The 22,682-nt window shown below is 58.2% G+C and overlaps 1 protein-coding gene across 1 annotated transcript in view; it reads left to right on the top strand.

The window, feature by feature from the left end:
• The window catches only part of LRP5 (LDL receptor related protein 5), a 133,216-nt gene extending 111,495 nt beyond the window's left edge, over positions 1–21,721 (top strand). The window contains exons 13-23 of the mRNA XM_054171777.1: positions 346–548; positions 3,619–3,830; positions 5,142–5,332; positions 7,045–7,254; positions 9,843–9,968; positions 10,640–10,876; positions 13,594–13,704; positions 14,404–14,640; positions 17,410–17,549; positions 20,169–20,266; positions 21,460–21,721. Of these exons, the coding sequence (XP_054027752.1) occupies positions 346–548; positions 3,619–3,830; positions 5,142–5,332; positions 7,045–7,254; positions 9,843–9,968; positions 10,640–10,876; positions 13,594–13,704; positions 14,404–14,640; positions 17,410–17,549; positions 20,169–20,266; positions 21,460–21,721 (2,027 nt within the window). The remainder of the gene's footprint in view (positions 1–345; positions 549–3,618; positions 3,831–5,141; positions 5,333–7,044; positions 7,255–9,842; positions 9,969–10,639; positions 10,877–13,593; positions 13,705–14,403; positions 14,641–17,409; positions 17,550–20,168; positions 20,267–21,459) is intronic.
• Positions 21,722–22,682: the final 961 nt, after the last annotated feature.

Below are 22,682 nucleotides of genomic sequence, written 5' to 3'. Positions count from 1 at the left end.
CAGCAGTGTCCCTCTCCTACAGGCACAGCCTCCAACGGCCACAAGGTGGCGCTGAGGGCTCTGGCTCCATGGTGGGCCTGCAGTGTTGGGTTAATGGTTGGAGTCAGTGAGCTGATTCTGTGGTGCTCCAGGAGCAGCTGTGCCTCGGGCAGTGTGGAGGTCTGGGGCAGTGCTCTGGGTGCAGGGCTGCACACTGACTCCAGAAGTGCAGGAGGGACATCTTTGGCACTTAGGAATTCCCTTCATTGCCACGGGGAATGGCATTGTCTCTCTGGGGTTTGTCTCCATGTTCTGTCTCCTCTGTGGGTCCCATTTCCTCACCCATCCTCTTGTGGCCTCTTTCAGCCCCTGCCAGCTTCCTGCTGTTCAGCCAGAAGTCTGCCATCAGCAGGATGATCCCTGACGACCAGCAGAGCCCGGACCTCATCCTGCCCCTGCACGGGCTGAGGAACGTCAAGGCCCTGGACTACGACCCCTTGGACAAATTCATCTACTGGGTGGATGGGCGGCAGAACATCATCAAAAGAGCCAAAGATGATGGCTCCCAGGCAAGTCCCCACAGTGTCTGTGGCTTTGGGCTGTGCTTTGGCTGTGCTTTGTGCTTGGCTTTCCCTTTCTGTCACCTGCACCGAGGAGCCCTTGCCCTAAGCTTGACTCCTCCAGCACCTCTGGGATGCTGCCACCCAAAACTGTGTCCAGGGGGAGGAACTGGATAGAAGAGGGAGGCTCAGCAGGAGCCAGCGTGGCTGAGACCACACCTGCAGCACTGCCTCCAGTTCTGGTGCTCTCAAGACTGGAAGGACCTGGAGCTGCTGGAGAGGGTCCAGAGAAGGCCACCAAGATGATCAGAGGCTGCAGAACCTCCCCTGTGGGAATAGGCTGAGGGAGCTGGGGGTGTTCAGCCTGGAGACCTTAGAGCAGCCTGCCAGGACCTGAAGGGGCTCCAAGAAGGCTGCAGAGAGACTGTTCCCAAAGGCCTGCAGGGACAGGCCCAGGGGCAATGGCTTCAAAGCAGAGCAGAGCAGATTGAGATTGGATGTGAGAAACAAGTTCTGCAGCAGGAGACTGCTGGAACCCTGCAGCAGGCTGCCCAGGGAGGTGGCTGAGGCTCCATCCCTGGAGCTATTCCAGGGGAGGCTGGAGAGGGCTCTGGGCAACCTGCTCCAGTGCAGGATGTCCCTGCTGAGTGCAGGGGCTTGGACTGGCTGAGCTTTGGAGCTCCCTTCCAGCCCAGCCCATGCTGGGATCTTGTGAGGTTTCCTGGTCTCTTCCTTTTGTGGCCATGAGTCTGGAAAGTGGGAGGGGTGTGCTGGGCTCAGCAGCAGGCTGGGCTGTGCCTGAATTGTGAAAGAGGGCTTTGCTCTTGCTTTCTGGGATTGTGTAGGTGCTAATTGTTGTCCTCTAGCTTTGCTTTGGGACTTGCTAGGTGCAAATTGCAACAGGAGTTCCTTTGCTGAGTGTTTGCTTTTACCTGGGGCAGACAGCTTTGAAGATGCAGATCCCCTGCAGGTGTTGACTTTCCAGTTTTCAGCAGCTCTGCTTCCTTCATCTTGCTGAATCCTGCTCTCTGCAGATGAGGCAGAGGAATTTCATCCCTGGGTGATGTTTCCTTTGGCAACAGGAGAAGAATCTCTTTCTGGGCACACTGTCAAAGCAAAACAGTGCTAGAGCTGTACAGCAAAGGCAAAGAGCCTGCATCTGCCTGTGCAGAGCTGAAGCCAGCTGGTGGGCATGGGGCTGTCAGCAGTGGTGGAGTCAGAGAGCATCCAGTCCAAGCTCAGACTCTTCCGAGGCTGGGGCTAAACCGTGGCCCTCAGCACCGCATCTCTGTATCTTAAACACCTACAGGGATGGGGATTCAGCCACCTCCCTGGGCAGCCTGTGCCAGGCTTTGAGAAGCCTTTCAGTGAAGTGTTTTCTACTCTCCAGTCTAACCCTGCCCTGAACGTCAGACCTGCAGCGCAGCAGCCTGGCCGGCGACAGGGAGCGATGGGTTTTGCTTCCCAGAGCAGCAGTTCGTCTCCAAATGCCATTTAAAAGACAGCAGCAGCCATAGAAGGCCCCAGGCTGCCAGAGCTGACATGCAGGCAGGATGTGTGGACTCTCAGCCCACCAGAGAAGCAAAAGAAGGAGGTGGGTTGGGTAGGAGGAGAGCCAGCAAGTGAGAAATGTGCTCTGAGATCCCCCAATGGACACAGCTGCTGAACAGCAAGAGGTGAAGCTGAGGCTGCCTGCATTGCCTAAGCCACACTGCAGCCCAGCTGGCTCCTGCACCTTGCAGAAATGTGCCTGCAGCCCTGCTGCCTCCTCCTGCTGTCCCCACAGCAGGGACCCCTCCACAGAGCCACCACACAGAGCCTTGGCAGGTGAGCCAAAGCTCTGCAGGAGCTGTGTGCCAGGGGAAAGTTTATCTGCAGCTTGAGGGCAGCTCCTCAGGAGGCTGCAGTTCCTTTGCTTAGGCTGAGCATGGAATGTCAACTGTTCAGGGATTGCAGTGCCATCTGAAGACACTGAAGCAAAGCCACTTCTGTCCCTCACCACAGCTCTGTCACCAGGAGCAGTCCCCTCTGAAAGCTCCTTCGGTGTTGGGAGGCCTCCCAGCAGTGTGAGTGTCCCGCTGGCAGTGGAGCCTGTGCAGCACTAAACAGCTGGAAGCATGTTTCCCTTTAGAGGCTTTTTCACAGGCTCTGGTTCTCACAGCAGGCTGTGGTGCTGTTCAACACGGTGAAACAGGCTGGTCAGGAGTGGCTTAGTTGGACTGGGAGGAGCTGGCCCCATCCTTCTGACACCACCCTTGAAGTACTGATCAGCACTGATGAGATCCCCCTCAGGCTGCTCTTCTCCAGGCTAAAAAGCCCCAAGCCCCTCAGCATCTTTGTAGCTCTGTTCTGTAACCTCTCCAGCAAGTCCCAGTCTGTCCTCAAGACCTAGGAACAAGTTCTGCAGCAGGAGGCTGCTGGAACCCTGCAGCAGGCTGCCCAGGGAGGTGGCTGAGGCTCCAGCCCTGGAGCTGTTCCAGGGGAGGCTGGAGAGGGCTCTGGGCAGCCTGCTGCAGGGGAGGATGTCCCTGCTGAGTGCAAGGGGGGTGGACTGGATGAGCTTTGGAGGTCCCTTCCAGCCCAGCCCATTCCATGATTCTATGACCTGAGGGGGTGTGAGGGTGGGTGTGAGGCAGAGCTGGAGCCCTCTGCCGTGGCAGCAAACAGAATCAAGCTTCCTAAAGAGTCATTCTTAAGAGAAACCAGGCCTAACTTACTGACACCATGACTAATGGAGTGAGGAGGCCTTGGCAAGAGCCAGAGGCTTGTTCAGCTGCCTGTGTGGCAGGGCAGGGCTGGCCAGAAGCTGCCTTGTTTCTTGCATTGCTTCCACCCGCTGCTGATCAATTCCGCTCACAGCAGGCCCCAGGACTGCTTTCTGGGGGGTGCTGAGGCCTGTCCACAGGTTCCTCCTCTAATCCACAGTTCAAATCCCATCCCTTTTTGTTAAGCTTTGCTGTGTTTCCTCTATCTGTCGCTCTCCCGTGCGTGGTCTGGGCGGCTGTGGGCCCTGGGTGGGTAACCCCTGCGGCGTTCTGCCGTCAGTAACCAGCGCTGTGCCTCCTGTGTTGTCCCACAGCCTTTCACTGTCATGAGCACTCCCAGCCAGAGCCAGAACCCCGAGAAGCAGCCTCACGACCTCAGCATCGATGTGTACAGCCACACCCTGTACTGGACCTGCGAGGCCACCAACTCGGTGAACGTGCAGCGGCTGAGCGGGGAGGCCCTGGGCATGGTGCTGCGCGGGGAGCACGACCGGCCCCGCGCCATCGCCCTCAACGCCGAGCGGGGGTCAGTGCCCTGCCGCCCGGGGGACAGGGCAGCAGTGGCTTGGCTACACTGGGAGGGGCACCTTGGCTAGGAGGTCAAGCTTTGTGAGGTCACCAAACCAGAGTGGGAGCTTTGGAAGGGGTCTCTGGAGATCGTGGAGTCCAACCCCCGCTGCCAGAGCAGGGTCAGCTGGAGAAGGTTCCACAGGAACACATCCAGGAGGGTTTGAAATGTCTCCACAAAAGGAGACTCCACCAGCTCTCTGGGTGGCCTGCCCCAGGGCTCCACCACACTCAACACTAAAGTTCTTCCTCGTGCTTAGATGGAGCTTCTCATGTTCCAGTTTGGTGCCTTACCCTTGTCCTGTCACTGGGCACCACTGAACAAAGCCTGGTCCCATCCTCCTGACACCACCCTTGAAGTACTGATCAGCATTTATGAGATCCCCCTCAGGCTGCTCTTCTCCAGGCCAAACAGCCCCAGGGTTCTCAGCCTCTGCTCACAAGAGAGCTGTTCCAGTGCCCTCAGCACCTTCGTAGCCCTTTGCTCCAGCAGTTCCCTGTCCCTCTTGACCTGGGGAGCACAGAACTGGACACAGTGCTCCAGACATGGCCCCACAGGGCAGAGTAGAGGCTGGGGAGAGCCCGGCTGGCCACACTCTTCTTGATGCACCCCAGGATGCCTTTGGCCTTCTTGGCCACCAGGGCACATTGCTGGTGTCCACCAGCACTCCCAGGCCCTTTCATCCTTCTCTCCTGTCCTCTCCTTTGCTGGCTGAGGACTAAGCCTTTGGCACAGCCACGTGGTTGGTGAGCAACTGCCCCGGGTGGGCAGAGCAAGGCAGAAGCTGTCCTGTCTACAGTGTAAGTGCACAGCCCCCCCAGCAGGGAGCTGTGCTGCTGCCTGCTGGGCTCTGGTGCAGAGCTGGGCCATGTGAAACAGAAGATGGCAGGAGCACAGAGGGGTCCTGCTAGGAGAGCAGCAGTTTTTACCTCCTAAGGTTCTCTCCCTTGATGGGAACCTCAAAAGCTTCTGGGATTGAGGAAAGCAAGCAGGGTGCTCCAGAGGGATTTCCCAGCTGCCTCAGCCTGGCCTCACAGGAGATGTTGCACTGCCTGCAGCAGCTCTGTGCCTCTGGGCTGGACTCTCTCCAGCAGTTCCCTGAGGTCCTGTTGAGCTGAGGGGCAAGCGTTTGGGGTTCTGCAGCCGACAGAGCTGGGAGCAAGTCATCCCAGTTCCTGTGTGAGCCAGTGCCCCTGGCGAGGCAGAGGTGCCCCTGGCGAGGCAGAGGTGCCCCTGGGCCGAGGGTGAGGCAGCTCTGTCCCTCCCCAGGTACATGTACTTCACCAACATGCAGGAGCGGGCGCCCAGGATCGAGCGAGCGGCGCTGGACGGCACGGAGCGGGAGGTGCTGTTCACCACGGGGCTGCTGCGCCCTGTGGCGCTGGTGGTGGACAACAAGCTGGGGAAGCTCTTCTGGGTGGATGCAGACCTGAAGCGCATCGAGAGCTGTGACCTGTCAGGTATGTGGCAGCAGGCAGGGCTCTGGGGGCAGGGCAGCGCTCCCTTTGATGCTGCCCCCGGCACGTCTGTCTGCGCTGGCGCCAGCTGTGTGTGGGCAGAGGCAGCAGCTGCTGGGCTCCCACCCTTGCTGTGAGTGGGGTGAATGTGTCTGCAGTGATTGCCAGGGGAGAGCATTTGGCTGCTGGAATGTTCTGAGAGCAGCTTCTGCAAGAGCAGCTTTCGATAGCTGTGGGCTGGTCACAGAACCCCTAAATCACCTCCTTGGTTTCTTCTTTCTGTGGAGTCTACAGCTTAGCAACTCCAGGTAGCTTGACAAACAAAGGAAGGAGAATGGCTTTCTCCTAATCCATGGAGATGAGGCAGCTCCCCTGGAATCAGAGTGCTGCAGGGCAGTGCAGAGGTGCCAGCTCACTGCCCTTGTCCATGGCAGTGGCTCCTCACAGCCCGCTTTGAAAAGCTGCTGACAGTGCTGCACAAGTGGTGACCTGGGCTGACTCCTGGGGAGCAGCACAGCACAGAGGATCCCACCCAGTGGTGGCATCCCCCTGGCTTGGGATTTGTTCTTTCCTTGCCATCTGTGTATCAAGAAAGGAGCCCCAGAGGAGGTGCAGAGCGACATAGAGGCTGTGAGGCAGCAGACGCTGGGCTGTGGCCGTTCTGGTGCTGGGCCCCTGCCAGAGGCTGATCCCCAGCGTTTGGTGCCTCTTCCCCTCCTGTCATGCAGTCCCATCCTTCCCTTTTTGCTGTGGTGAGGCAGGAGAGCAGGGCTCCCTTGTTCACAGGGACAGTTCACCTGTGAGCACCTAACACTGACTCAAGGTCAGGCAGCCACAGAGGGGACAAGCTCCTGACACGGGCTGGGCATGTGGAGCAGCTCATGTCTTTCACCACAGCATGGGCTGGGCTGGAAGGGAGCTCCAGAGCTCAGCCAGTCCAAGCCCTGCACTCAGCAGGGACATCCTCCACTGGAGCAGGTTGCCCAGAGCCCTCTCCAGCCTCCCCTGGAACAGCTCCAGGGATGGAGCCTCAGCCACCTCCCTGGGCAGCCTGCTGCAGTGTTCTGTCTGTGGTGTGACGTGGCAGGGGGTGGGGTGGTGTCCTTGCCTCTTGCTTGGCATGACAAATGGTTTGCTCTGAGCACCTGCAGTGGAGCTGAGCTGCTCTCCACCCTTGCTTGTAGGTTCCAGCATAGCTGCAGCTGGGGGGGCAGATTTTTTGTGAACCTCTGGGCCCCAAAGCTGGCACAAACTTGAGGGGCTGCACACAGTGCCCTGTAACAGAGCGTGGCTGCTGATGGCTGCTGACCAGGGGTGGCTTTCGTGTCCCATCTGCTTGCCCTCGTGGGGTGGCAGCTGGTGGCACTGAGCTGAGGCTGAGCAAGCAGAGCCTTGGTCTGCATAGACAAATGAAGCCTCACTTAGATTATGTCTCCATAATCTATCCTGCCTGTCTCTGGTGAGAGCTGATGTCTGTGGTTTGTAGCACAAGGCCTTTGTTCCAGAATGAAGCAGAAGCATCAGCTTACAGTTTGGGTTGATCCCTCATTTTGCAAGGCAAGTCTGTCCTGCTAATGGGCAACTCTACCCTGCTAATGAAGAGCTCTGGGTCCAGCCTAGAAGTGACTGTTGTCAGGGTGGGGTTTGGCTGTGCTTTCCTCCCAGCAGTGGGCTGCAGGCAGCCGGTGGTGACCTGCTCTCCTGTGCCGCTCTAGGTGCTAACCGCGTCACCCTGGAGGACTCCAACATCCTGCAGCCCATGGGGCTGACGGTGCTGGGCAACCACCTGTACTGGATTGATCGGCAGCAGCAGATGATTGAGAGGGTGGAGAAGGTCAATGGCTACAAGAGGACCAGGATCCAGGGCCGCATTGCTCACCTGACAGGCATCCATGCTGTGGAGGAGCTCGATATGGAGGAGTTCTGTGAGTCCCTTCCGTGGCTGATGGCTCTCACCCTTGCTCACTGTCTCTGCAAGGCCTCACCCAGCTCAGTACTGCAATAGTGCTGCTCAGGAGGCCTTAAGTAAGCCACAGAGTCCTTTCAAAGGGGCTGCTTGCTGTTGTAGAAGAGGAGGAGAGAGAAGATCCTCATTGCTGTCCAGAGTTTGTGATCTCAGGGTGCTCAGTCGCTGCTCTGTACAGGCTCACCTGGTTCTGAGCTCACTTGGCTTTCAGTAACACCAAGTCATAGGACCTGGGAAAGCCTTGAACAAGAAAGAAGAGCCTTGTGCTGCCTTGTCTCCTCTGCTTTGGCTCAGATGATGTCACAGCCTTCAGTGAGGGAGTGCAGGCAGGAAGCTCCTGTCAGAGGTGGAGCTCCCTGCTGGAAGGGGTCACACATGCAGGACCTTCGTTGTCTGGAGTTAGGGAGCCAGAACTGTTCTGACTGGACAAGGCCTTGGAAGACCAAGTCCAACCATCAACCTAAGACCAGCATGGCTATTGAACCATGTCCACAGGTTTCTTGATCATCTCCAGGGATGGTGACTCCACCACCTCCCACCAAGCTCCTGCAGTCCTAAAGCAGTCGCTTGTCCCAGTGACAGCCTCCCCCTTGCCCTGCTCCGCAGCGCTGTGAAGCAGAACACCAAAGTACAAACAGGCTGTGGGAAGCAGGGAGGCTGCTGAGAGTGACCTGTGGAAGGATTGCTGCCTGTTGGATGGGCTGAGGGCACGTTTGTGTGGGGTGCTTTGCATTCCAGAAGGAAGGCTCCCACCTGGCAGCACCTCTGTGCCATACAGCAGAGCCTCTGGCAGCTGGCAGAGCCCAGCCCAGCCCAGCCTGTGCAGGGTTGGAGCTGAAGCTGGAGCAGATGCTGAGTGCAGGTCCTGACCCAGGTGGCCTTTCTCCTTCCACAGTGTCTGTTGCTCTTCCTCTGTGCCATTTCTCCTCGTTTAATGATGCAGAAAGAAGTTTTCTCAGCACTGCTGCAAAAGAGATTTTAACAGCCCAGGGGCACTCCTGTCCAGACAAGTGACCCTGCTCTGGCAGAGGGCTGGACTGGAGGATCTCCAGAGGTCCCTTCTACCCCTAAGGTTCTGTGGTTCTGTGGAGTACACCTGGCTGTATTTTTCTGGTAGCAACCCATGCCACAGGCAGGAGTGTCTCCAGCACTGTGTTAGGTTAATCATAGCCTCACACAATGGAAGGGGTTGGAAGGGACCTCCAGAGATCACCCAGCCCAACCCCTCTGCTCCAGCAGGGCACCCACGGCAGGGCACCCAGAACACATCCAGGTGGGGCTGGAATCTCCAGAGCAGGAGACTCTACAGCCTCTCTGGCAGCCTGCTTCAGGGCTCCAGCAGCCTCACACCAAAGAAGTTTCTCCTCATGCTGAGGTGGAACCTCCGGGGCTCCAGTTTGCCTCTTGCCCTGTCCCTGGGCACCACTGAGCAGAGCCTGGCCCCTTCCTGCCCCCACCCTGCAGATATTTATTATAGACATGAATAAGATCTCCCTTCAGCCCTCTCCTCTCCAGGCTCTCAGCCCCAGGGCTCTCAGCCTTTCCTCCTCACACAGCTGTTTCAGGCCCTTCAGCATCCTCATTGCCTCCCTTCCAGCAGATCCCTGTCCCTCTTGAACTGGGGAGCCCAGAACTGGGCACAGGATTCCAGGTGTGGTCTCCCCAGGGCAGAGCAGAGGGGTAGGAGACCCTCCCTAGTCCTGCTGGCCAGGCTCCTGTGTGCAGCCCAGGGTGCCATGCAAGGACATGATGCTGTCCATGGGTTGGTGAATTTGTTCAAGGTGAAAGCAGGCTTCAGAGCAGCCTGGGCAGGTGGGCACAGCTCTGTCACAGTCCTTGTGGTGTCTGTGGTGTTCTTGGCCCTCCTGAGCAATGCCTGTTTTCAGCAGCACGGATCACAGGGGCTGGAACCCCACAGATCACTCCAGCAGGTGCTCAGCAGGCAGCACACTGTTCTCTTCTGGCTGTTGGCCTGGGGTCCTCAGACAGAGACCTTGCAGCTCTGTGCTTGCTTCTTATCCACCTCATGTTGATGTAGGGCTTTCAGGGACCCTGCCCTTCTGGCCAGCAAATTGGGGAACACAACTCTGGAGCTTCCTGTCTGATAAAAAGGGATGTGTGCTGCCCTGCAGCTTTGGCAGTAGCAGGGAAGTGGAGTGGCTGGACCCTGAGAGCTCTGCAAGATGAAAGGAGGATTCCTGAGGGGTTGGGGGCTGCCATTCTGAGGTGTTGATTCTTGATGCCCCTCTGCCCTGGCAATGCCGGTGGGCTGTCCTGGAGCACTTCTCACATCTGCCTCCTCATTCTCCTCACATGAGCTCCCACACTCACTGCAGGAATCCTGTAAGGTCTCCATGTCATTGTGGCTGGGAGAGCTGTAGGAAGCAGCAAACCAGCTTTGGAGCACTAAACTGAAGCCTCCTGCTTCAGGAGCCCTACTGCTCTGCAGAACATCTTGGCTGCTCAGGCAGTTTGTCAGTGGCTTTGTGACTTTGCCCCAGCCAGAGGCTCTTCCGCTGTGCTAATAACTCCTCTCTGTTCCTCCAGCTGTGCACCCCTGCTCCCGTGACAATGGTGGCTGCTCACACATCTGCATTGCCAAAGGGGATGGGACCCCAAGGTGTTCCTGCCCTGAGCACCTGGTGCTCCTGCAGAATCTCCTGACCTGTGGAGGTGAGTTCTGCTCAGCAGCACTGTGAGCACTGCCCAGGGCCTCATCCATCCTGGCCCTGAACACCCCCAGGCAGGAGGCAGCCACAGCCTCCCTGGGCAGCCTGTGCCAGAGTCTCCCCAGCCTCACTCTCACTCTCAACAATCTCTTCCTCCTCTCTACTCTGTCTCCACTCTCCCAGCTCAAAGCCATTGTCCCTCAGCCTGGCACTCCCAGCCCTTGGCCAGAGTCCCTCCCCAGCTCTCCTGGAGCCCTTCAGGCACTGCAAGGCTGCTCTGAGGTCTCCCTGGAGCCTTCTCTTCTCCAGGCTGCACAGCTCCAACTCTCCCAGCCTGGCCCCACAGGGGAGGTTCTGCAGCCTCTGCTCCTCTTGGTGGCCTCCTCTGGAGCCTCTCCAGCAGCTCCAGGTCCTTCCTGTGCTGGGGGCCCCAGAGCTGGAGGCAGTGCTGCAGGTGGGGGCTGAGCAGAGCAGAGCAGAGGGGCAGAATCCCCTCCCTGTGCTGCTGGTGCAGCTGGGGCCGTGGCTGCCTGCTGGGCACAGCCTGGCCTCGGGCACGGGGGAGCTGCTCTGACAGCCCAGGGGAGCCTGAGTTTGCAGCAGGGGTTTAACCCTCAGGGGCAAAATGCAGAGGTGAAAGTGAGCCTGAGGTGGCTGTGTTTGCTCCTCCTGCAGAGCCTCCCACCTGCTCCCCAGACCAGTTCACCTGTGCCACGGGAGAGATCGACTGCATCCCCATGGCCTGGCGCTGCGACGGCTTCCCCGAGTGCGACGACCAGAGCGACGAGCAGGGCTGCCCGCTCTGCTCCGCGGCGCAGTTCCAGTGCGGCAGGGGGCAGTGCATCGAGGCTCACCTGCGCTGCAACGGAGACATCGACTGCCAGGACAAGTCCGACGAGGCCGACTGCCACAGTGAGCGCTGCTCCTCCCCTGCTGGGGGCGGGCCTTTGCTTCACGGGGGGAGAGCAGCCAGCAGACCCGCAGGGGTGTTCCCCGAGTCCAACCATCAGACCAAGCCTCTCCTGGTCCTGCCTTGCTCTCTCCCTTCCTTGCTCACATTAAGCTCCTCTGCAGCCACAGGAGTTGCTGACCGTGCAACAGTGGATTTGGGGTAGGCTGGGGAGGGTGCCACATCTGGGCCAGTGCACTGCTCTTCACTGGAGCAGCTGGCTGGGCACCTCCTCTGCTCCCATCACCATCCCAGAGCAGATGGTCAGGGCAGACATTGTCACCATGGAGCAGGACACCAAGGGTGGCTGCAGGAGGATGGAGACTCCCTTGGGACAGAGTCCCCTGGGGCAGCCAAGGGCTGCTGGGGACAAGTCCCTGCTGGGCACATTCCCATTGGGCTCCCCAGGGAAATGTTCCCCATGGGCACAGCTGGGCACTGGAATCATCTCCCAGGGGCAGCAGTGGATGCCCTGCACTGGGCAGGGGGGAGGCTCAGCCTGGCAGGGTGCTGGGCCAGCTCCTTGCAGCTGCTCCACCACCCAGACAGGTTGGGGATGAGCCCTGGGGTCCCTCCTGACCTGGCCCTGTGTGAGGCTGTGATTCTGTATCTTTAATCCATGTTCAGGTTGAACACAGGGAAGAAGCCAGCAGAGCTTTACCACTGCTTTCTTGCTGCAGCATCAGTCTGCACTCACACTGTTCCCTGGTGTCCACCTCACCTTGCAGTGGTCACTCAAGGTGCCACAGGGAGAAGGACTTCATGCTGTGGCTCTGCCAAGGCTCAGGGCTGGGCTGGCCACCAGCTGAGTGCCAGAGGCTCTCCAGGAGCCCCTCTGCTTCCCAAAGGGAAGTAGGGAGAGAGCCTGGTGGGCTAGGAAAAGACTGACCCAGCTGGGGTGGGAATGAGAACAACCCAATGACACAGAGGCAGAGAGACACAAACCAGCCTGGAACCCAACCCCTGATGGCAGTGAGGGCACCGTTGGCACCACTGCTGCTGGGGGCAGGCGCTGGGCAAGTCCCAGACTGGACTCAGCAGCAGGTGGGAGCTGGATGCAGGAACTGGATTGAGGAACACAGGGACCAGGCTGGAAGGCAGAAGGGACAGAGTCCTGCTGGGACACTGCCCAGGGAAGAAGAGGCCCTGGGGATCCCTCAGCTTGCTCCTGAAGATGCCCTCCATGGGCTGCAATCCCTTGGCAGGAACTGTCCCCAGCAGCCTCTGCCTGCTAGGAGCAGCCCCTGGCTGTGCCAAGCTGCCCTGAGCTGCAGAAAGTGTCTCAGTGAGCAGGGAGTGAGCTGGGCAGGGCCAGCACGGGGCAGAGCTGGTTCTGGGCTGGCTGACAGCAGGAGGCTGGGGTGGCTGGGGTGGGAGGTCACCCCCAGCAAGCTGATGCTGGCAGTCCTGGGGGCGGGTTCTGAGGAACGATGTCCAAGGAGCTCTTGCTGCTTCAGCTGCTCTGTGTGCTTAGGACCTGAGTCCCAGAGAGAAGCAGGGACAGGAGCATGGGAACATGGCTTTGGCTGATGGGAAAACTGGCAGCTGCCATGGCTGGTGTCCAGGCAGAGCTGGAGCAGCCACCTGACTGTGAGCCCACACCAAGCTCCTTCCTGCTCTGCAAAGTGTCAGGAGCCCATCCAGGGCAGCAGTCATTGGCTACAGGGAATGGGGCAAGGCCCTGGGTGGTGTGATGGGAACTCCAGATGCTCTTAGAACCTTCTGTCAACATGTGAGTGCTTTGCACATGCTGTAGGACACTGGAGCTACATCAAACTTCCTGGGGGCAGAACAGTCCAAATCAGGAGCTGATGGGTTTGGAGACTCCAGATCAGGTTTTCCTCCAGTGATAACTTAGTTCTCTTAACACGAGAGCTGCTCTGCAAACTGAGCCACAGCAAGCATGGCTCTTCAGGAGGCCCTCTTCACAGAGCCACCAGAGCAGTGCTGCAAAACAGGAGCATGGAGCTGCTCTGGAGGAAAAGAGCCTTTCTTCACTTTGCACTGAATGAGCCCTGCAGGACTGCTGAGGCCTGGCCCTTGTATGTGACCATTTGCTGTGCTTGGAGCTGACAGAAATCCAGAGTTCATGATCAGGGCCTTGCTGAAGCAGAGATGAGAAGTGTGGTGTGATGTGGCAGGATGATGTCACTCAGAGCTGCAGCAGTCAGCGTGAGCAGCTTCTCCAGCACAGAGAGTGGCTGCACTGTGTGCACCTGCCAGGACATCAGCAAGAGTTTGCTAGTTCTTGTGAGAGATCCTTGCTGCTCTGAGCCCAGCTTTGCTCCAGCAGGACTCTGCTGGCAAAGGACCAGGGTTTCATTGTAGCCCTGCTGAGCAGGATGGGGAACAGCAAGAAGGAAGAGTCAGAGAAGTGTGGACATAGCAGCAAAGCAGCTGTGCTGGTGCCTACCTAAGCAGGTGTAAGGGGCCAGAGGGGGTGGTGGAAGGCCAGGCTGGATGAGGCCTGGAGCAGCCTGGGCCGGTGGGAGGTGTCCCTGCCCACGGCAGGGGCTTGGAGGAGATGATCTCTGAGGTCCCTTCCAACCCAAGCTGCTCTATGAATCGCTGCTCTGGTGCCTCCCTGCCCAGGACGCAGAATGCTCTGTGGCTTCAGGGGTTTCTGAGGGTGCTCAGGTGCTCCCTGGCAGCTCACCCACCTGTGTCTGTCTCTCTGCAGCCATCTGCCTCCCCAGCCAGTTCCGCTGTGCCAGCGGGCAGTGCATCCTCCTGAAGCAGCAGTGCGACTCCTTCCCCGACTGCATCGACGGCTCCGACGAGCTGCTCTGTGGTGAGCTGGCCCTGCCCCCTGCTGCCCCCGGCACAGCCCTGCACAGGCAGCTTCTTTCACAGCATCACACAGCTGGTTGGGTTGCAAAAGGCCTCCAAGTTCATCCAGTCCAACCAGCAGCCCTGCACCACCATGGCCACCAAACCCTGGCCCCAGCTGCCATGGCCACAGGAACCCCTCCAGCCATGGGGACTCCACCACCCCCCTGGGCAGCCTCTGCCAGGCCCTGACCACTCTGCCACCAAAGACATTTTTCCTCCTCTCCAACCTAAGCCTCCCCTGGCACAATTCCAGGCCAGTTCCTCTCCTATCCCCTGAGCCTGGGGAGCAGAGCCCAACCCCCAGCTCCCTGCAGCCTCCTCTCAGGGAGCTGCAGAGAGCAAGGAGGTCTCCCTCAGCCTCCTCTGTTCCAGGCTGAACCCCCCCAGCTCCCTCAGCTGCTCCTCATAAGAGTTTGTCTCAAGTGATGCTGTTGGAGGTGAATTGCTAGGAGAGGAATGTCCCTTGCTGCCACTGCCTGGTGTGGCTGGAGGGCAGGGGAGGCACAGAGCCTGGAATCAGAAGCTGTGGAGCTGGAGGTGCTGAGTTTGCAGCAGAGCCCTGTGTGAAGGGCTGAGATCTGCCACAGGTGCAGGACCTCCCCACACACTGCCCCATCTTAACCACCTCCTTTCCTCTGTTTCTCTGCTCTCCTTCCAGAGAAGACCAAGCCAGCCTCAGATGTGTCCCAGCCCCACAGCAGTGCCATTGGTCCTGTGATTGGCATCATCCTCTCGCTGTTTGTCATGGGGGGGATGTACTTCGTGTGCCAGCGCGTGGTGTGCCAGCGCTACGCCGGCCCCAACAGCCCCTTCCCACACGACTACGTCAGCGGCACCCCGCATGTCCCCCTCAACTTCATTGCTCCAGGGAGCTCTCAGCATGGCACTTTCACTGGTAAGGATGGGAAGGGGCTTGCAGCTCCTCAGTGCCAGAGCAGTGGCTCCCTGGCAGCGTGGCTGAGAGTGCTGGGGGGCAGCCTGCAGTGATACTGCTGTGCTCAAGGGGGCTGGTGTAAATCTGCCTTTTGGATCAGACAAGCAAAACCTGTGGCATTCCAGGAGGCATCTCCTCAGCTGCTAGGCTGTACCTGCAGAGGTGTCTCTCATTTGGATAGAGATTCAGCAGTGGAAACATCCTCTCTGAACAGCAGCTCGTGGTGGGGGTGACAGAGCTGGGGATGCACAGGGCCTGCAGAGCACCCAGCAGAGCAGGGACCCTCTGCAGTGCCTCTGCCAGGCAATCCTTAGCCTCCTGCTGAGAGCTCCCTCCAGTTCTTCCTTCTGTCTTGTGCTCAGATGTCCCTGTGTCTGTGCTGTCCATCAAAGGTCTCCACACATTTTTGTCATCTGTTCAGGATGGTTAAAGTCATAGAATCAGAGAATGGTAGAGCTTGGAAGGGACCTCCAGAGCAGGGTCACCCAGGGCAGGTCACACAGGAACACATCCAGGTGGGTTTGCAAAGTCTCCACAGGAGACTCCACAACCTCACTGGGCAGCCTGCCCCAGGGCTCCAGCACTCTCACACCTCATGCTGAGGTGCCTCCTGGATTCCAGTTTGTGTCCATTGCCTCTTGTCCTGTCACAGGACAGCTCTGAGCAGAGGGGCTCATACCTCTGTAGGTGTCTTCTGGAAGTGTCAGATGGCTGACTTCCAACAGAGCTGTCAGGAATGGTGATCACAACTGGAATGGAATGGAATGGAATGGAATGGAATGGAATGGAATGGAATGGAATGGAATGGAATAGACCAGACCAGGTTGGAAGAGACCTTTGAGATCATCAAGTCCAACCTATCACCCAGCACCATCTGATCAACTAAACCATGGCACCAAGTGCCTCATCCAGGCTCATGCTAGACACCTCCAGGGATGGTGACTCCACCACCCCCTTGGGCAGCACATCCCAAGGGCCAATCTCTCTCTCTGGGAAGAATTTCTTCCTCACCTCCAGCCTAAACCTGCCCTGGTGCAGCTTGACACTGTGTCCTCTTGTTCTGGTGCTGGTCACTCTGCCTCTAATAAACATTTCCTGCATCTGAAAGATTCCTGCAAGCTACTGAAGCTAAACTCTTCCACCAGCACCACAGCCTGCCAGGGAGGAGCTGCAGAGGTGGTGTCTGAGTTGGGTGAGTGGTGGAGGGTGTCTCGGGCCGGAGAGGGAAGGAGCCTCAGTTCTTTTGCTTATTCCTGTGTTGTGAAATCAGAGGCACAAACCAGGCCAAAATATCAGCAGCTAGGCTATTGATTACATAAATAAAATGGAAATAAGAAGGGGAGAAGGAGAAAATAGAGAGGGAGAGAGAAAAGAGGAAAGGAATTCTATTACCACACCCCTCACCCCCCCCCAAGGCAGTTTGAGTCTGTGGAGGAAAGGTGCTGCAGGAGATGCTGGGTCTGTAGAGAAAGGGTGCTGAGGCTTTGGCTGGAGAAGAGATGAGGTCCACTGGGCAGCCTGGGTCAGCTCCATGAGTTGCAGCAGGTGGGACTTAGGACACGGAGAGAGGGTTCAGTCTGCTTCCTTCCTCCTCTTCTTCAGCGTTTTTCTTCTCCTCAGCCAGTAGTGGTCAAGTCTTTTATACAGTTTTTAGCCCTTAGGTGTGTGTCCAAGCATTGTACCTCAGGAATTCAGGAGCCAGGAAATCCTCCTCAGGTAAATATCCAGGTGTCGTTCCCCAGGAAATCTTTCTGTGCCTTTCTGTGTGTTTGGGCAGGGGTCTAGATGGAGGGGGGGAGGGCCTCCACTGTCCCCTTCTCCATCTAACCTGCCCTCACACCCATCCTCCCTTCCTGGGGGTATCTGATAGCTGGAAATGATCCTGTCCTGAAGGCGTGCTGGCTGGGTCCTGGGGCCATTGCTGTAGGCCAGCTGCAGTCAGTGCTATCACGATGCAATCGCAAGGGGATTTGCATCCAGGGTTGGTCTTTGCACTTTCTTTCCAGTGGCTCTGCCCAACAACATATTGTCTGGGCAAGCAGCAAGTGATTTCATCTTTGTTGACTCACACCAGGAGTTTAGACTCTCACAGAGGGGAACAGGCTGGAGAAGGTTTTCCTGTCACTGCAGTTTCCTTCCTTTTGCCTCTGATGATTTTCAGTTTAAGCAATGTGTTTTATTCAAACTGTTTTTTTCAGTGCCAGTAGTTAATGTTGGCTGCTGTCCATGTGGAAACACAGAATTGTTTGGCTTGGAAAAGGCCTCTGAGCTCATCCAGTCCAACCAGCAGCCCAACCCCACCATGGCCACCAACCCTGGCCCCAGGAGTTCCTCTCCTTCTATCCCCTGAGACTGGGGAGCAGAGCCCAAGCCCAGCTCCCTGCATGAAGATGAAGACTGTGGAGGTCTCTGCCTTGTTTTGCTTTGGCACTGGGTAGTGCTTTGCTGTTGCAAACACCTGAGCTGCCCTGAGTGTAATTGGTTACCAGCTGGAGTGGAAGGTTTGGGTTGGGTGTTCTGGAGACTCCATGCTCAGCAAAGTGTGAGCAGGCTGTGAGGAGCTGATGCTGCAGAGAGCTGTTCACAGAGCAGGCTGTTCCCTGCTGTGCTGCAGGTTTGACAGCACACGGTGGCAGCAGCTGTGCCAGCCTGTGCAGTTGCTCTCTGGGTTGCATGGGTGGATCTAATTGTGCTTCTCCTAACCTTGGTCCCTTCTCTGTCTCACTGCAGGCATTTCCTGTGGGAAGTCCATGATTAGCTCCATGAGTCTTATGGGAGGAAGCAGTGGTGCCCCCTTGTATGACAGAAACCATGTTACTGGAGCCTCCTCAAGTAGCTCCTCCAGCACTAAAGCCACTTTCTACCCTCAGGTATGTCTTGACAGCACACCTGGGAAGGAAAGGAAGATACAAATGTGTGCTACCAATTGGGATGCTCACAGCAGTGTGTCCTTGGGTGTCACACAGGCCTGCTGAGCTTCCTGCAGGGGCTTTGCTGTGGGCCCTCAGTTTGACACAATGCTGTGTGGTACCTGAAGTGTTTTGATGCTCAGCTGGGCTGTTCCTGGGCTGCTTCTGCCTTGACCCCCTTGGAGGTGCCACCTCTTTTGTTCTTGCTAAGCTCTGGTGCCAGTGGCCCCCATGGAGCAGAGACAGGACAGGACTGGAGTGCAAGCACAAAGTCTGTCTGGCTGTCTAAAGCAGCTGTCCACTGCTGGCCCAGGGAGCCCAGAGTGTGCAGGGGGAGAGCAGGGTTCCCTTTGCTTGGCCTTGTCAGCTGTAACTTAGCTCAGCTTCTGGCTTTCAGCTGGTACAGGTGACAGACTTGTAGCCTCTGGGTAGGAGTTTCATGAATTCAGAGATGAGTGCTAGGAATGGGAACTGTCCAGAGAGCTGCAGAGGCTGCTGCTAGCCAGAACCTTGTCACCCAACAGGGTTTGTCCCTCCTGAGCAGTGCTGTTGTAGGGAGCAGACAGATGCTCTCTACCCCTCCCCAGAGGAGTCAGATAAAGGCTGGACACAGGACTGGAGAGGATGGGAATGTGAATGGGAGCACTACTCACAATTAGGACAGGAACAAAGCACACAGCAGTTATATTCAGCTTCAGCCCAGCTCCAGCCTGGGCTTCTTCAAAACCTCACTAGGCCATCACCTTCCAAACCCTTCCCCCAGCAAGGCCAAAATCCCAGGCCTCAAATGCCCTCCCCTCCATTGCCCCTGCTTCCCTGGAGCTGAGCACAGCCTGGGCTCCAGGCTGGGGCAGGATGGTTCCAGGGAAGGAGCATTCAGTGGATACAGAACTGGCTTGAGGGATGCACCCAAAGGGTGGCTGGCAATGGGCCATGGCCAAGTGGAGGCCAGGGACAAGTGGAGTCCCTCAGGGATCAGTGCTGGGCCCAGGCTTGTTGAACATCTTTGCTGGGGCCATGGGCAGTGGCACTGAGGCTCCCTCAGCACCAAGCTGTGTGGTGCTGCTGACAGCTGGAGGGAAGGATCCATCCAGAGGGACCTGCACAGGCTGCAGAGCTGGGCCCAAGCCAACCCCAGGAGCTTCAACAAGGCCAAGGGCAAGGTCCTGCAGCTGGGTCAGGGCAATCCCAGGCACTGCTATAGGCTGGGCAGGGACTGGCTGGAGAGCAGCCCTGGAGGAAAGGCCTTGGGGGTGCTGGGGGAGGAGAAGCTCAGCAGGAGCCAGCAGGGAGCACTTGCAGCCCAGAGAGCCAAGCAGAGCCTGGGCTGCAGCAGCAGAAGTGTGGCCAGCAGGGCCAGGGAGGGGATTCTGCCCCTCTGCTCCACTCTGCTGAGACCACAGCTGCAGCTCTGGGGCCAGTCCTGGAGTGAGCTCTGCTGTTCTCTCAGGCTGGCAGTCAGGCTGCTGGCTGTGGAGGTGATTTCTCAGCAGCAGAGAGGTCCAAGGGGCTGGGCAGTCCCAGAGGGGTGCACAGGAGGTTGTAATTGTGTTGTTCCACCCCATAATCCTGCATCCCCCTGTGTGCAGCATGCAGCTTCTGTGTCCCTTTGGCTTGTGGGGGTGCAGCCTTCCTGTGGCCTTCTGCAGCCTTTGCAAGAAGCTACTTTGCTGCTATGCCCCTGGGCCTAGAGGGCTTTGCTGCTGTGGGGGGCAGTGAGGCCTCTCTTGGGGGGGGTACAGTTTGGGCTCCTGGGGCCTACTGAGGCTGGGTGTGGGGAGACACTCTCAAAAGGAGTGTTCAGGCTCCTCTCCCCTCACAGCACAGTGGGTGCAGGGCTTGCCCCTGTCAGTGAGCTGAGCTCAGCTCAGTGGCCAGGAGTCATTTTGCTGGACAGTGAAGCCCAGTGCAGTATTGCTGTGGGAGCAGAGCAGAGGCACAGAACAAGATGCTTGCATCAGTGGGCAGCCCCTCCATGCACAGCCAGGCTGTCATTCCACAAGGGCAGGGCTGCAGAGCTTGCCTTGGCTTGGGGGCAGCGTCCTGCTGGCGCTCAGGGGCTCCTCTGCCCAAAGCATGAGCAGCCTTCTCCTGGTACTAGGCTTCCCCCAAGGCCTGTGTGTGCACACCCAGGCCAGGGCAGGCTGGACCTGTTCTTAGCTGTTAAGCTCTTTGTGTTGTGCAGTCCCAAGATGGTGTGCCACGGAATGCCAACCAGCAGGGGTTCCCTGGCCTCCTGGCCCTGCTCTGGACTGCTCTTTAGGGGCTGGAACAGAATTTGCCATTAGCATCTGCTGAGGATGGCATCAGTCCTTCTGGCCAAGGAGAGTCAGCAAAGCTGGGGCTGATGTCCATCTTCAGCCCAGCCCTGCAGCTCAGTTACTGCTGTGGCTGTGTTCCTGCATTGTTCCAGCTTGGAAGGCCTGTGGTGTACCCAAGCCAGGGGTCAAGTGTCATCATGAGCTACCTTGATCCTTAAAAAGGGGTTCATCCACCCAGGCATCCAGGAGAGGAAACTAAAGTGAAGCACAAAGAATGAGGTCTGTCCTTAACCCAACTCTCACTCTGCTTCTCCTCTAGATCCTGAACCCCCCTCCGTCCCCAGCCACTGACCGCTCCCTGTACAACGCGGAGATGTTCTACTCCTCCAACATCCCTTCCACCACAAGGTCTTACAGGTACAGCTCAGATGCAAGTGGTGGCAAATCTCCACTGCTCTGGCCTTTAGCTTGGGATCTGAAGCAAAATGTTGGTGTGGAGACTTTACCTCATTAAAAATGACCATTTGAAGGAGGGGAGCTCAGGACTGATGTTGAACGTTGGCTTTGTGACCCTCTTTGGGCACAGAGGGTTTAGTGCCTTTCAGTGCTGCTTGGCTGCTTAATGAGGTCAGGAACCAGAGAACTGTGGGTTGGAAAAGCTCTCTGAGCTCATCCAGTCCAACCAGCAGCCCAGCACCACAGTGACCACCAAACCCTGGCCCCAGGTGCCATGGCCCCAGGTTTATTGAACCCCTCCAGCCATGGGGACTCCACCACCCCCCTGGGCAGCCTCTGCCAGGCCCTGACCACTCTGCCACCAAAGACATTTTTCCTCCTCTCCAACCTAAGCCTCCCCTGGCACAATTCCAGGCCAGTTCCTCTGGTCCTGTCACTTGTTACCTCCTCTCCTCTCCTCTCCTCTCCTCTCCGAACCTCTCCTCTCCGAACCTCTCCGAACCTCTCCTCTCCGAACCTCTCCTCTCCTCTCCTCTCCTCTCCGAACCTCTCCTCTCCGAACCTCTCCTCTCCTCTCCGAACCGCTCTGAACCTCTCCTCTCCGAACCTCTCTGAACCTCTCCTCTCCGAACCTCTCCTCTCCTCTCCTCTCCTCTCCGAACCTCTCCTCTCCTCTCCGAACCTCTCCTCTCCGAACCTCTCTGAACCTCTCCTCTCCGAACCTCTCCGAACCTCTCCTCTCCGAACCTCTCCGAACCTCTCCGAACCTCTCCGAACCTCTCCGAACCTCTCCTCTCCGAACCTCTCCTCTCCGAACCTCTCCTCTCCTCTCCGAACCTCTCCGAACCTCTCCGAACCTCTCCTCTCCGAACCTCTCCTCTCCGAACCTCTCCTCTCCTCTCCTCTCCTCTCCGAACCTCTCCGAACCTCTCCGAACCTCTCCTCTCTGAACCTCTCCTCTCCGAACCTCTCCGAACCTCTCCTCTCCTCTCCTCTCCTCTCCGAACCTCTCCTCTCCGAACCTCTCCTCTCCCATTCCAGCTCCACACAGCTGGGTCCTTCCTGTTGTGTTGCTGCCCCCGGGCTAAGGCTGCCGGAGCCTCCCCGAGCCCTTCCCCTGCCCAGCTGACGCTGCCCCCCTGTGCTTGCTGCAGGCCCTACCTGCTGCGCGGGAGCGCGCCCCCCACCACGCCCTGCAGCACGGACGTGTGTGACAGCGACTGCGCCCCCGGCCGCTGGAAGGCCAACAAGTACTGCGCGGATCTGAACTCGGACTCGGACCCCTACCCGCCGCCGCCCACGCCGCGCAGCCAGTACCTGTCTGCCGAGGAGAGCTGCCCCCCGTCCCCCGCCACCGAGCGCAGCTACTTCCACCTCTACCCCCCGCCGCCCTCGCCCTGCACGGACTCCTCCTGACCCCCGCAGAGGGACCCTGCCTGTAAATATTTGAAGATATGAACAGATTTTTAAAAGCTCTATTTTATGATTTTCCAACTGAATTGGGGAGCTCTGAAAGCAAAGGAAATGTGAATGGGGGGGGCTGGGCCTGTGAGAAACTGTACAGAGGAAGAATATTTATAAAGTTGATTTTTTTAACTTAATTTGCACTCTGCTGCTGTGTGCCTGCCTGCTGGCGGGAGGGCGGCCCCCAGCACCGGCTGCAGTCACCCTGCCCCGTGCCAGGGCTGGGTCAGGGGCTGTGGGTGGGAGCAGAGCCAGGCAGGCTTGGGCAGGAGGGGGCTGACCAGGCTGCAGGTCTGCTCTGGGAGGAGCCGGCAGGCTGCAATGAAGTGCCAGGTCCTGCCCCTCCCCCAGCACTGGCAGCACAGGCAGCACTGAGCGCTTGCTGCCGGGCTCACCAGGGCTGCAAGGCTCACAGCCCCCGGCTGCCCCTCTTGGCAGGTGAGCTGAATGCCCACAGCAGAGCCCCTGTCCTGGGACCTGCACTTCAAACCTCACCTCAACGCTTCTGGGCAGACCCTGCAGCTCAACCAGGCCCAAAGGCCTCCTGCCCTTCCCTGTGTCTGTGGCACAGAGGCCTCCTGCTTGCCCTGTGCATGGTCGGTTCTGGAGCTGATTCAGTCTGAAACAGGCCAAAAGCCCCTGGCTGAGTCCCAGGGTGAGTCCGGGCGGCTCCCCGCTGGAGTGGCTGTGTGGGGGCCGAAGCAGCTGTGTGAAGCTGGGGGCACATCTGCAGGGCTGTTGGAGCTCAGGGCAGTGCCTGCCAGGCTGCAGACTCCCCATGGGAGCTGTGATGAAACCTAGCTCCTGCCTGCCTGCAGAGGCTTTGGTGGCTGTGCCCTGGCAGCTGCCCCTCACAGAGCAGTGCCAGTGCTTTCTCCAGAGCCCAGCAGGTCTCTGGGATGTTCCCCTGTGC

The sequence above is a fragment of the Dryobates pubescens genome, chromosome 22 (assembly GCF_014839835.1).
Source record: "Dryobates pubescens isolate bDryPub1 chromosome 22, bDryPub1.pri, whole genome shotgun sequence".
Taxonomy (NCBI): domain Eukaryota; kingdom Metazoa; phylum Chordata; class Aves; order Piciformes; family Picidae; genus Dryobates; species Dryobates pubescens.
The sequence above is the reverse complement of the archived record's forward strand: the minus strand, read 5'-3'. Positions and strand labels throughout refer to the sequence as shown.